Genomic DNA, 12,346 nt, shown 5'->3' with positions numbered 1-12,346 from the left:
CCGAAAGACCCAAAGAATAATAATACTTGCCTTTGCAATTGAACCCCCAATGATGCCTCGCTGTTTATTTCGCCTAGGGGACCCTTAAACACCCCCCGACTGGCAGCTGTCCCTGTGTGGGAGACAAGGTGAACACACAGCACCCGGCCTGCAACGTGACATTGTCTGCCAGTAGGAGAGTGGCGACCGGGGGGGGGGGGGGGGGGGCTATAATTTAGTACTCATGGACATGCTAATTTTCTCTAGCCCCTCCCTCTTTCTCCGCCCCCGCCCCCTCTCTCTATTTAAGGCCTCGATACAGAGACGTTGCTTTCTCTGTGTGCCTATGTTTGTTCTCTCTCTATGTATCTCTGTGATATCTGTCTGCTTATATGTCTGTCTATATGTTTCTTGTTCTGTGTTTTATCTCTCTCTCAAATTTAGCATTCTCAGGAAGAACGTAATCAACCAGGTAGGGTGTTGACTGTTATGTTATTCCATTTCTAAGTATACTAGATTTGTGTTTCTATTTCATCTATACCTGATGATGATTGCTTGTGTTGCAATCGAAACGTTGTATGCTAGTATTTAATTTATTATTTTATCTTCATACGTGACTTTACCGAAAGAACCAAAGAGAAATTCCTGCAGTCACGAAAGCTCCACATTAAGATTATAATTTAGTAATTTTACATCGCGTTTAATCTTGCAGCGTTTGTTTCTTGTTCCTGGCTGCGCATAGTACCCCCAAGTACACAAACACATACCCAATAAGAGGTCTTCCCGACTGCAGTTCACCCGATAAGAGCCCTCCCCGATGCCTGCGTTTAATCGTTGCTACTTTGCCATCTGTAGCGCTTATGGACGAGCATGTCACCAGCATCAAACAGCGCGCGAATATTGAGAGTTGCGAGCACGGCGACATGATTACAAGCAAATGCCAAACCGCCGCCAACTAAAAAAAAACGTTTTGTAAATTCCGAACCGTAACTTGTAACGGCTATTATATTCTACACTATGGGAACCTCATTTGCCAGTAAAAATATGATAATTGTTTTTTTACCCTTCTATCTGGCAACAAAACTGACACCTTTTTTACAAGGAGTCATGTTTACATAGACCACAATACCTGCAGTCATAATGCAAACAAAAAACATAACTCTGATCATGTGCACTGTCCTTGAAGTTGATTGGTCCACACCCGAGACAGCTTTCCTTAGAGCCTAGTCTCACATGGGTTGGACCAGATGACGCCAAAAGGCGCACAACTCAGGCTATTATATTTATGAGCACATCCATTTGTGTTTGCTAGTTCATAAAAAAAAAAAGTGTCCGGAGATTGAATCACACATTTTCTTTCCAATACGAGCGACGACAAATCGCGATGCGATAACAAAAAAAAATTTAAACCAAAAAAACAGGACGATCGTGGACATTACACCGTCTCGACGTATCCAACTTGGAACTTCAAAATCGCACCGTCGTACGTAGCCAACCGTGTTCATCGGAGATGCTGCCGGAGGGATCGTGGCCACGACGCGGCTACCCTACGCACACTTCTCATCCCCTCCGCCATCGCGACTGACAGTCAGAAAAATGCAATCTCGCGAAAGCATCTTTTATATATATAAAGTAAAAACGAGAAATCATATACAGTACTGTGTTATATATAACGCGACAGCCTACGAGTGGACATCCCCCTCTCATTCCCCACCCCGGTCGTTGTTTTAATGCTGAAACAAAAACTCAATATATCGTGCAACCGCTAAAATGTAATAACGCAAAAAGATGCCGACTATCTTTGGGGGTTGGTTACGAATCGTAACCTTCTGTGAAGTGAACGACTCTTAACCGGGCTTAACGCGGTTAAATCGGTCGGGCCTGCTGCACCCGGTTCATTTTCTTCGACCTCAGGAGGGTCACTCTCCGTGAGGGCAAGCTGGCGAGACGTGGGACACTTTGCGGGCGTACAGTAGCAGCACAACCGAGCACACCTGGGACAGCGCTCCGCTACATGTGTGCGAGCTCCACCGACACCTCATCCAACGTCTGCCAAACGTTTCAAATAATTGTTTTGCTCAGACGACAAACGATATTCGTCAACGATCAGCGCCGCGGCGTTCGTCGAAACGTCGCTGGAAACGGTTCCCTTCGATGTGTAGGCGGGTCGTGCCGCTCGGTACGACGTCCGACATTTCACCGCTAGCTGGCCGCGGCAAAACGTGGCGGCAACACGTCGGGACATCGTGCCGAACGATGCGCGGCGGCGACAGCAGGCACGACCCGTGAACGCATCGGGAGCGCGATGCAGCAGCAGCGCAGCCGTCAAACCTCGCATCGCCGCAAAAATAACCGCGTACCACCGAAAGCGAGGGACTTTGGCATAAAACAAAAGACAAGGCAAACCGTGGCCCCACCACAGATGGCCAAATGTACGAAGGTCCTCTGCACGATTGCGCATTGCAAGCCAACGGATTATACACAAACACACACGAGCCGCCAGATTAATTATAATAATGGAACATTTTTGCATCCTTTATTAACCCATAAAAAATGTCAAAGTGGTTGTCGGTGTCGTCTTTTTTTTGTTTAAAGCGTGATCTCGAACTTGAAAAACCAATTGTGGAGAAAACTCAACACGTGTGCGTGGGTATATTTGTAATTTTAGACACTGCCTCTCATTTTAAAAATAAACAAAAACCCCAACAAGAAGCCCACCCCCACTGGTTTCGTGATTGTCCTTCATGAATTTGCTCGTGGAGTTTAAATATTACTTTTTTTTAAATTAAAACACTTTCAAACTTTTCAGAGAGAAATTTAAATGAGCGACGTACTTTCGTCGTTTAAACTCGCCGAAACAGTAAAACCTGAAATAAATACATTAAATTAAAACCGTTGAGCGACGCAACATTAGTGATTTAACTCGGCTAAGGGGGGGGGGGGGGGGCAGACAGACACAGGCCCACAACTTAATTTCATAAGGTCCACGGGTGGCACACGGCCCCACACACTCCTTCATTCTCATTCCACGCGGCTCAGGGCCACGCCGGCTCTTCGAAATTCAAACAACGCGCGAGCGCGTGCGAGGGGCGCACACGGCCCTTCAAGCCTCGTGCGCAAACCATAAACGTTTCCCGAAGAACCGCACCGCCGCTGTCCTCGCGTCTTAGGTCAGCATCACAACAAATGTGGGTGACCGACTGACGTCAGCGGCGAAGCAGTGATAGGTAACTGCGGACTACTGGCTTCATCAGAATTATCATCAGCGAAAAAAAGTCACCTATTTTGTGTGTTGTTTGAAACTTCCGGTTTTACAGCCTGCGCTTTTCACCCCAGTCGCGTCGGGACGATTTTTGTCGTCATTCGCGAAACTCCTGGAATGGATTTTTTCGCGCAAATAAAACGGCCGTGAATATTGGAAGCCAAACTCCCCCCCCCACCCCGTGCCGTCCACTCAGGACGTGCCACCCGACACCCAAGGCGTGAGCGAGTGAGCGAGCGGGAGGAAAATAAATAGGAACGGGCATCGAGTGGCCGTGATACGGCCGATCAAGACCACGACGTCAAAGTTTCCCAAACCGCCGATGCCACCGTCGCCACCACCATCGCCACCGTCACCACCACCATCGCCACGGTACTTTCTCGCTGCCAAGGCGTTCTACCGCCCTCCGCCAGATCCAGCGGCTGAAACCGCAACACATGGCAGCGACCTCCAAGACGAGCCCGGACAATTTGAGACACCCGCCACGTCGTTTCGACGGGCGTCGCTGCAGCGGTAGGTGGAGGGCCGTGCGGCTACAACATTTCCTGGTTCGTTCTGCACTCCTCCCGCCTTTGAACCTGCACTTGACTGGTGTTGCGAAGTATAGTCGAATATCCATCATGGCTTCATCGGGCAGTGGGTTCACAAAAACAGGCTGCGGATGTGGTGAACTGGTGGCACGGTGGTTAGCGGTGGTGAGCGGTGGTGAGCGGTGGCGAGCGGTGGTGAGCGCCGGCGAGCGGTGGTGAGCGCCGCACCGCACCATCGACCAGAGTTCGATTCCCAGCCACGGCTGACACCAGTGGGCAGGCGGCATCCGAACCACTTCGGAAAACAGTCACCCCCAATTCGCTTAAACCGCGCGGACAAACAAAACGGTGCCCCGTGACCGACGCAGCGTGGGGGAGGCCTTCATCCAGCAGTGGATTGACAAAGGGCTGTACATTACACTATCGTTATTGTTCTGCCTCACTATGGCACATTGCAATGGTTCAAGAAACCCATTTCCAATTCAACACTGCAGACAGGAAACGGTCCGTACATCGTTCACCGAGACCTGGGGATTCATTATAATGAAAAGCCATTACACGCAGCACCGTTAGCCGGCTGACCTTACAATTACGGTGGCATTGCCATTCATTAGGGATGACGCAACTGCAATTATAATCGACCCCAGGTCTGTCCATCCACACCAGCCCAGCGGGTCAGGTCAAGTGCATCAGAATCCTTCACCGTCCTTGTGCAACAGCTTTACACCGCTCTCGCCTTACAAACTAAAAAAAAAACACAACACTTGAGCTCTCTCTACCATGTGCTTTCGGCGTGTACCGCGTGTTGTTGAGCACGACGTCCGACGTTTCGCAACACGTGCCAGGAGCCTTTTTTTTCCTGCGGGAACAGCTCCGTTCCGTTGAGTTTGTCGTTTGCTATTGTTGGGGGGGGTGGGGGGGGGGAACGACGTCCGACGTTTTGCTCCACGTGCCGGCAGCTGCTTCTTCTTCGGGAAATCGGGAAGGCGAGTGGAAGTTCCAGCCGTACGCATCGGAGCATCGTAGCGCGCGTGCCCGGGCGCTGCGATGTCGAACATCAAAGCACGCGAGCGACAGGGCGAATACCAGAGCGCGACACGGCGAACATCATCCCGCGCGACACGACGGCCCCCCCGACACGAACGCCACACCACGTGGGCCAGCTGTGCTGCACCACCACGGAAAATCCACGCAGCAAAAGAAGAAGAAAATAACTCCGATTTAAAGCTTTCGTGACTGCAGGGATTCATCTTCTTGGTTCTTTCGGTAAAGTCACGTAGAAGGGAAGTAATAAAATAATAAAAATAAAACATAATAAAATTTCGATTTAAAGCTTTTGTGACTGCAGGGATTCATCTTCTTGGTTCTTTCGGTAAAGTCATGTAGAAGGGAAGTAATAAAATAATAAAAATAAAACATAATAAAATAATTCTGACGCTGTCTCCCCGACAGACCTGGTCTTCACCTGAGGACGTCTGATTGCGTTGTGGCCGAAACGTCGTGAGAATTATTTTATTATGTTTTATTTTTATTATTTTATTACTTCCCTTCTACGTGAAAGAACCAAGAAGACGAAAATAACTCTCAGGTGCAGCCCTCGTTATCGTCTCCCCCTTGTATCGATTCCTTTTTGCTTGCTCTCTTCGGAACAAGCAAGTGCAGTATTACTTCCAACGCAAACTGCCCTCCCAATTGCATAAGCATCTCCCGCTTGGAAGCCCCAACGTCACGAGCTGAGAGTCGCCACCTAAACAACATCGGCCCCGGGAGGAGGAGTGGGGAGCAACGTCACTCTGAGGTTCGCAGCCACCGTCCCTCACCCTGAACACCAACGGCCACCCCCACCTCCCCCACCCCTTTCCTGAACATCAGGGTCGTTGTTGTGTTCTCCGTTGTTGTGTTCACCATTGCTGTGTTCTCCGTTGCTGCGTTCTCCGTTGCTGTGGTCCCCGTTGCTGTGTTCTCTGTTGTGGTGTTTTCCATTGTTGTGTTCTCCGTTGTTGTGTTCTCCATTGTTGTGTTCTCTGTTGTGGTGTTCTCCATTGCTGTGTTTTCTATTGTTGTGTTCTCCATTGCTGTGTTCTCCATTGTTGTGTTCTTCAGGCACGACATCCCGACATCTCACTCCACGGGCACGACGACAAGCGAGAACGAACTGAGATCCGCAGCGGAGAGCCGCGCTGCGGCGTGATGCAGCACGGACGCAGCACGGACGCGTGATGCGTCAACGCGGACACAAAGACGCAACATGCAACAACGCAAGCGTCGATCAACTTTTTTGAAATGACCACTGGTGCACTCCCGGCACCCCCCCCCCAGCCCTTCGCCCCCCTCCCCCCCACTTCTCTCTCCCACCCCCTTCCCCCGCGGTGCGGTACAATTTGGAAGCCGATGATGACGCGCTCGTTCCGTGTTTCGGTGCCTCCCTATAGAATCCGTCCACGGTGGAGGGAGCGACTCGCGATCGGAAGGTCCGCGCGAGTTCACATCCCCGGTCGGGAGGGGGGGGTCGACTCAGGCCCATCATGCCGCTGGGGTCGGTAAAAAATAAAAAAGGGGTAACCGCTTCGTGGGGGGGTCAACGGTGGCTGTGCATCGGCTCGCTGTGAATGGGAAATGCGCATCGCCTCAATGCTCGCTTGTGCAGGAAATCAGTTGTTTGCGACATGCCCATATGAATTATCGATTGAACGGAACGTGAGAAGCTCCGGATGGGGTTAGGGTGTTGAGTTAGTTCGGGGTTGGCTGGATCTACAAGTGGAATCGACAACTCCATGGTTATAAACTAAAAAATAATTTTGCTAAAAAAAAAGTCCAATCACAGGATGACCTCCACCGCTTCAGTATACGACTGAAATTCACCGGTGATCATTGCACGAAACAGTCGCTTTACCTCCGGGTTACATCAATTCTTTAGTTATAACCGGGACGTAACCGCAGCCGGTTAAACGCAACGGCGACCAGCACCCTGCAGCGCCACACCCAGTTTCCCTTCAGCTGTGGCCGAGGTGGCTAATACCAGTCGCTTGCCACCAGCGACACGCAAAATATTTCCACGCGCGCTGCACACCACATCCAGTACACCTCTTTCGATGGCAGTATAACTACTAGTCATGTGTCTACTCCAGAGCATCATCGGTGAGAAACTAAGCCCCGGTTAAGGCAAGATAAAATGAGTGCCACTGTGGGGAGGGGGGGGGGGGGAGTCAACAGTGGCTTGGGGCTGTAAACGTGAGATGAGCAATGTTTGAACGCTGACTTTTTTCAAATGGAAACGTCACCCATGTGCTGCTCCACATGACCACCATATCAACTGCTGAAAACATAAGAATGATACGCAAGTGTGTGATAATTGGTTTTTTACCCTTCTATCTGGCAACAAAACTGACACCTTTTTTACAAGGAGTCATGTTTGCATAGACCACAATACCTGCAGTCATAATGCAAACAAAAAACATAACTCTGAAAATGTATGTGCTGTCCTTGAAGTTGATTGGTCCACACCCGAGACAGCTTTCCTTCGAGCCTAGTCTCACATGGGTTGGACCAGATGACGCCAAAAGGCGCACAACTCAAAGACAATGCACCAGATAGAAGGGTAAAAAAACTATTATCATATTTTTTACTGGCAAATGAGGTTCCAATGGTGAGTGTGTGTGTGTTTGGCCTGTGTGTGCGTAGTGGTTAGCGCGCTGCGCTACCAACCCAGCGTCCCGAGTGCGATTACCCGCTCAAAACCAATAACAGTGGAGAATATCTGAACCGGTTTTGGGCCTTGCCTAGGTCGACACGACCATAAATGGGTACCCGCTGTGGTGTGTGTGTAAATATCGGCACTGGGGAGACAAAAGAGGCCAGGCGCAGTATTGGCCAACCCACTCCATCCTGTGCCGTGCCAGTTTTCATGGGTGCTCGCCAAAACACATTTTGTCTTCGTATAAAGCAAATACGACGATTATCTAAAGACACTCCAGAAAAAGTGCTGTTAGCGAATGCCTAGAAAGAGATATGGAGATATATGCATAGAGAAACGGTGAGTAATATCTGTATAAATATGGAGATAGAAAGAGACAGCTAACAATGGGAGGTAGAGAAAGAGGGATGAAGAGTTAGGGGGTGGGTGGGCGCACGAGTTCATGTGCGAGGGGTGGCAGTGTGTGTGGTGAATTGTAAATGAGTGGCAGGGTGTGTGGTACGAGGGTGGCAGTGTCGTGGTCAAAGGTGGCAGAGTACGTGTGGGATGTGGTGCCAGGGTGTGTGTGGGTTGCCACGGTGGAGTGTGTGCGTCGCGTGGGTGACAGGGTGTGTGGTGCTTGTTAGCGGCGCACGTGCGGGTAACCGGGTGCGCGTGTGTGCGCGCGTTTGCTAGGGTACGGCAGTGTGCCTGCGTGACGAACGTTGGCAGCTGGGTGTATCGACACAGGCGTATGGGCGAGCGATGCAAATCTGCGGCGATCGTCATCGTCGCTCGCCGCTGCGGCGCTCCTCACGTGGTGAGCTGCTGCTGCAGCGTGCGCGTGTAGTAGCGTGAGGCGTGCGGAGCCAGGCGGCTCCACCGCGTCGCGTGCAGCTCCACCACCTCCAGGAGCAGCGAGCGGCTCAGCGCCGACTCCGACGGGCTCAGGATCTTGTCGCGCACGAGCGCCAGCGTCTCCGTCATGACCCCCGGAAGCTGCTCCTCCAGCAGCCGCCCGACGCTCTGCAGCTGTTCGAGCGGGGCGTTTGGGGGGGGGGGGAGGTAGCGGTGAAGAGAGGGCGGTGGCCAAGAGCTGTTAACGACGCGTAGGGCGACGAGACGCGTTTTCTACGGCGCGATTTGGTCACCGCGGAGACGACTTCGTGGTTGCGCGCGAACGGCTGCGACGCGTCTAAGAGACTTACCTCCAGACAGCAGCAGAGGACGGCGTCTTCCTTAAATTCTTCGGCCTTGAGGAGCTGCCGGGGAAGCAACGGACAATGGGAGAGCAGGGGGAGGGATAATCAGACGGTACTTTCTTCAAGAACAAAACAACCAAGGTGAAAGACAAAGGAATCGGTGTGCGGGAGGAGGATTTGAGAAACTTGCACCATTCTTTCAACCGCCGCGCCGGGAGATCAAATCGAACCGGCGACCTCTAGCTCGCAAGTCCAGCAGTGTTCACCACTACACCACTCACTGTGGCAGCATCCCTACCCCACCCCCCCCCTGCGACACTTTCCGTGAAATTCCGAGCATCCACACAGCAACAGCTGTAGCAGCCTTTGTACAAACAATGCCACACATTTTTTGATGAGCGTCCACTGTCCGAGTTCAGCGGAGCTAAGCACGGACACCGACAACGCTACCGGATGGCTCCGCGATTGTGCACTTGCCGAATGAATTAACGCGTTTATATACATATAAAATAAAATAATACACGTATGATTGCAGTACATGCGTGTGTATGTGTGTATGTTGAACTTGTTTTGCACCGTACGTAGGCAATCGGAGATGCAGGGAGGAAGGACAACAAACTAAAAACACAAGAAGCATCTTCTTGGTTCTTTCGGTAAAGTGTGGGTGGCCGTGACTTTACCGAAAGAACCAAGAAGATGAATCCCTGCAGTCACGAAAGCTTTAAATCGAAACACAAGAAGCAGTTCTAAAGAAATGAGTTGTCAATCTAGATGATGATGACGATTTAAAAGCACATAGCTCCAATGGCTTCCTAATATCGCAAGGAAGAGCATTCCAGACGGCCGCAGGAGCGCATCCGAAAGCGCGCGATACGGTGACATCCTTGCCGGGTCGAACAATATTACGAATCACATCGCGATCCGGTGGACCGTCTATTGTTCGACGGCTGGCCGAGGAGCCGCCGCTGCTGCCGCGAGGATGATCGGGGGAAGGAAAGGAAAGATGCGCGAGTGCGGCACCTCCTGTAGGCAGGTGTAGACGGGGATGGCCAGCACACGGTACGGCTCCGACGCGCTGCTGCGCATCGTGCCGTACACCTCGCACAGGAAGGTGACGAAGCCCAGCCAGCGCTCCACGTCGCGGCGACGAGTGTCGGCGCGCTGACCGTACTCGCACTGGCCGGGGAGGACGCACACACACGCACGCAAAAGACAAAGAGCCCCCACACCGTATAGCGTTAAACAGACTGTTTCGGGCCAAGTGCTGTTTGCAGCAGGCCCGGGACCGGTTAAGATAATCGTCACTGACGTTGGCTATGATGGGAATCGAACTCAGGTCACTGGGTTCGAAGCCGAGCGTGCTAAAAGCCTGTTGCACTACCGCTCCCCACACACAAGACAAATATCTCCCGTATAGCCTTAACAGACTGTTGGGGAAAGTGCTGTTAGCGAGTAGCACCTATGAAGGCCGGCACGGCGCACGGGCTGGTGGGCGGCCAGCATCACGCCCGACCGCCTTTGTCTCCCAAGTGGCGATGTTTACACACCGCACCAGGCACTCGTCTTAGGCCGAGTCGACCTAGGGGAAGCCCAGAACTGGTTTAGATAATCGTGAGCGGCAATCGAATTTCGGTCGCCGGGTTCGCAGCGCAAAGCGCTAACTCCGACACTGCCAGGCACACAGACAGAACTCGGCAACGTGCTGCGTTTCAGCCACCTGTGGGCACCGTGACAGCCCCCTCCGCCCCCTCCACGCCCGCCACTCCCTCCACCCCCTCCACTCCCTCCACTCCCTCCACGCCCGCCACTCCCTCCACCCCCTCCACCCCCTCCACTCCCTCCACCCCGTCCACCCCCTCCACTCCCTCCACTCCCTCCACCCCGTCCACCCCCTCCACTCCCTCCACTCCCTCCACGCCCGCCACTCCCTCCACCCCCTCCACTCCCTCCACGCCCTCCACCCCCTCCACTCCCTCCACCCCCTCCACCCCCTCCACCCCCTCCACTCCCTCCACCCCCTCCACTCCCTCCACGCCCTCCACTCCCTCCACTCCCTCCACGCCCGCCACTCCCTCACCTGCAGCGCGTTGAGCAGCAGCCCGCGGAACTTGTTCCCGTGCGGCGCCAGCGCCAGCATGCGGCTGCACAGGCGGGCGATGAGGGCTGCCACGCTCCGGTTGGCGACGGCGCCCTCGAACAGGGCGCTCACGACGCCGCTCAGCGCCGCCTCGTCCGCCTCCGCGTGGCGCCAGGCCTCGCCCACGACGCGCTCCAGCCTCCCGTCGTCCGCACCGGCGCCGCCGCCGCTCTGCTGGTGCGACGCAGGCGACAGAGCTGCATTCCGTTTTCCACTTCTGCGCTACGTGAACCCCTCCCCTCTCACCACCACCACCACCACCGCCGTCACGTAACTGGCGCACAGCACCGCCACCAGCACTACCCCGGGCAACCGCACACACCGCCGGCAATCCAGAGGGCGACGTGGCGTCCTGGCGCTGCCACGTTCGCCGCTCGTCGTTGCAGAGGCTCGCGGTTCGAATCCGGCGGCTACCTGGTTATTACTGCGGCGCGTGATCACCGCGATAAATGATACCGCCGACACGACGTCTGCTTCGCTCACAGCGGATGCCGAAGATCCGCGTGACGTCGTTCGCAACGGCGGTGCCACTGTGTTCGGCGTCAGGGTCCAAATTTGCCAAATTTTGCACCGGAATTATTCATTTGGGATCACACACAGTAGCGGCAAGCATCGCCCCCTACCGGCAGTCTAACGCGCCCGGTCACTCTCGCAAGCGACGCTAACCCTGGCGCTAACGCCACGCCGCGCTCCCCACATGCCCAAGGCCAGAGTAACCGCCGCGGCTTGTACTGTCGTCGCCGGTTCCAGAAGCTGCCGCTGCTGCCGCCACCGCCAAGCTCAACGTGCGGAGCAGCCCGCTGGGACTGGTGTGTGTGCGATGCAGGATCTCGCGTGGCAGAGAGGGATGGAGCAGCTCTGGTGCCCTCCTGTGGCGTGCCGCACGTGCGTGTATGTGTGTGTGTATGTTGACACTTTCCATGAAATTCCTAGCATCCACGCAGCAGCTGTGGCTCCGTACAAACAACGCCACAAATTGTTGATGACCGCCCACTGTCCGAGTTCAGCGGAGCACTACGAGAACGCGATTTTTTATATTTAATAATACACGCATTATTACGGTGTAGGCGTGTGTATGTTGAACTTTTTTCGCACCGTACCTAGCCGGCCGTGCTCATGGGAAGTGCCGAAACACCCGTTTGCGTGTTTTACTATTTTGTGCGCCTTTCTGTCCCCAGAAAGGCGCACGGCGTGTGACACCGGTTGGTACGCGACGAGTCATCCTGTCTATACCCCGTCTATAAATCTCCGCTACGCTGTGGGAAATCCGCGCGGCAACGGCGGACACGTGTGGTGCCGCCCGCTGTTCGACAAGAAAAAACCGTGAACAACTGTCACCTTCATGTCGACGAGTAGTTGCGAGAGCATGTCGACGCTGTTGCTCAGCGGGGCGTCCGGGCTGGGAGCAAACTCCATCCTCGGCCGCTGCTAAAGGCACACGACGACAACGACGACAACGACGACGTCGATCAAGCAACGCACGTCCAACGCTCGACGCCGCGGCGACGTCATCGGCTCGCCGCAACGGAGCGCTACGACGCGGAGCCTCGCCCCGGCAGTCGC

At 53.8% G+C, this 12,346-nt stretch overlaps 1 protein-coding gene across 1 annotated transcript in view; it reads right to left on the bottom strand.

Moving 5' to 3' along the window:
- Positions 1 to 351: 351 nt before the first annotated feature.
- Positions 352 to 12,346, bottom strand: part of CTIF (cap binding complex dependent translation initiation factor) — a 30,224-nt gene continuing 18,229 nt past the window's right edge. Inside the window, exons 7-11 of the mRNA XM_078617413.1 lie at positions 12,122 to 12,211; positions 10,724 to 10,957; positions 9,667 to 9,822; positions 8,653 to 8,706; positions 352 to 8,476 (exon numbers count right to left, since the gene is read on the bottom strand). Of these exons, the coding sequence (XP_078473539.1) occupies positions 8,258 to 8,476; positions 8,653 to 8,706; positions 9,667 to 9,822; positions 10,724 to 10,957; positions 12,122 to 12,211 (753 nt within the window). The 3' untranslated portion in view covers positions 352 to 8,257. The remainder of the gene's footprint in view (positions 8,477 to 8,652; positions 8,707 to 9,666; positions 9,823 to 10,723; positions 10,958 to 12,121; positions 12,212 to 12,346) is intronic.

This window comes from Lampetra planeri, chromosome 53 (genome assembly GCF_965212315.1).
Source record: "Lampetra planeri chromosome 53, kcLamPlan1.2.h2, whole genome shotgun sequence".
Classification (NCBI taxonomy): Eukaryota; Metazoa; Chordata; class Hyperoartia; order Petromyzontiformes; family Petromyzontidae; genus Lampetra; species Lampetra planeri.
Note: the sequence above shows the minus strand (reverse complement) of the source record. Positions and strands in the feature narration are given on the sequence as shown.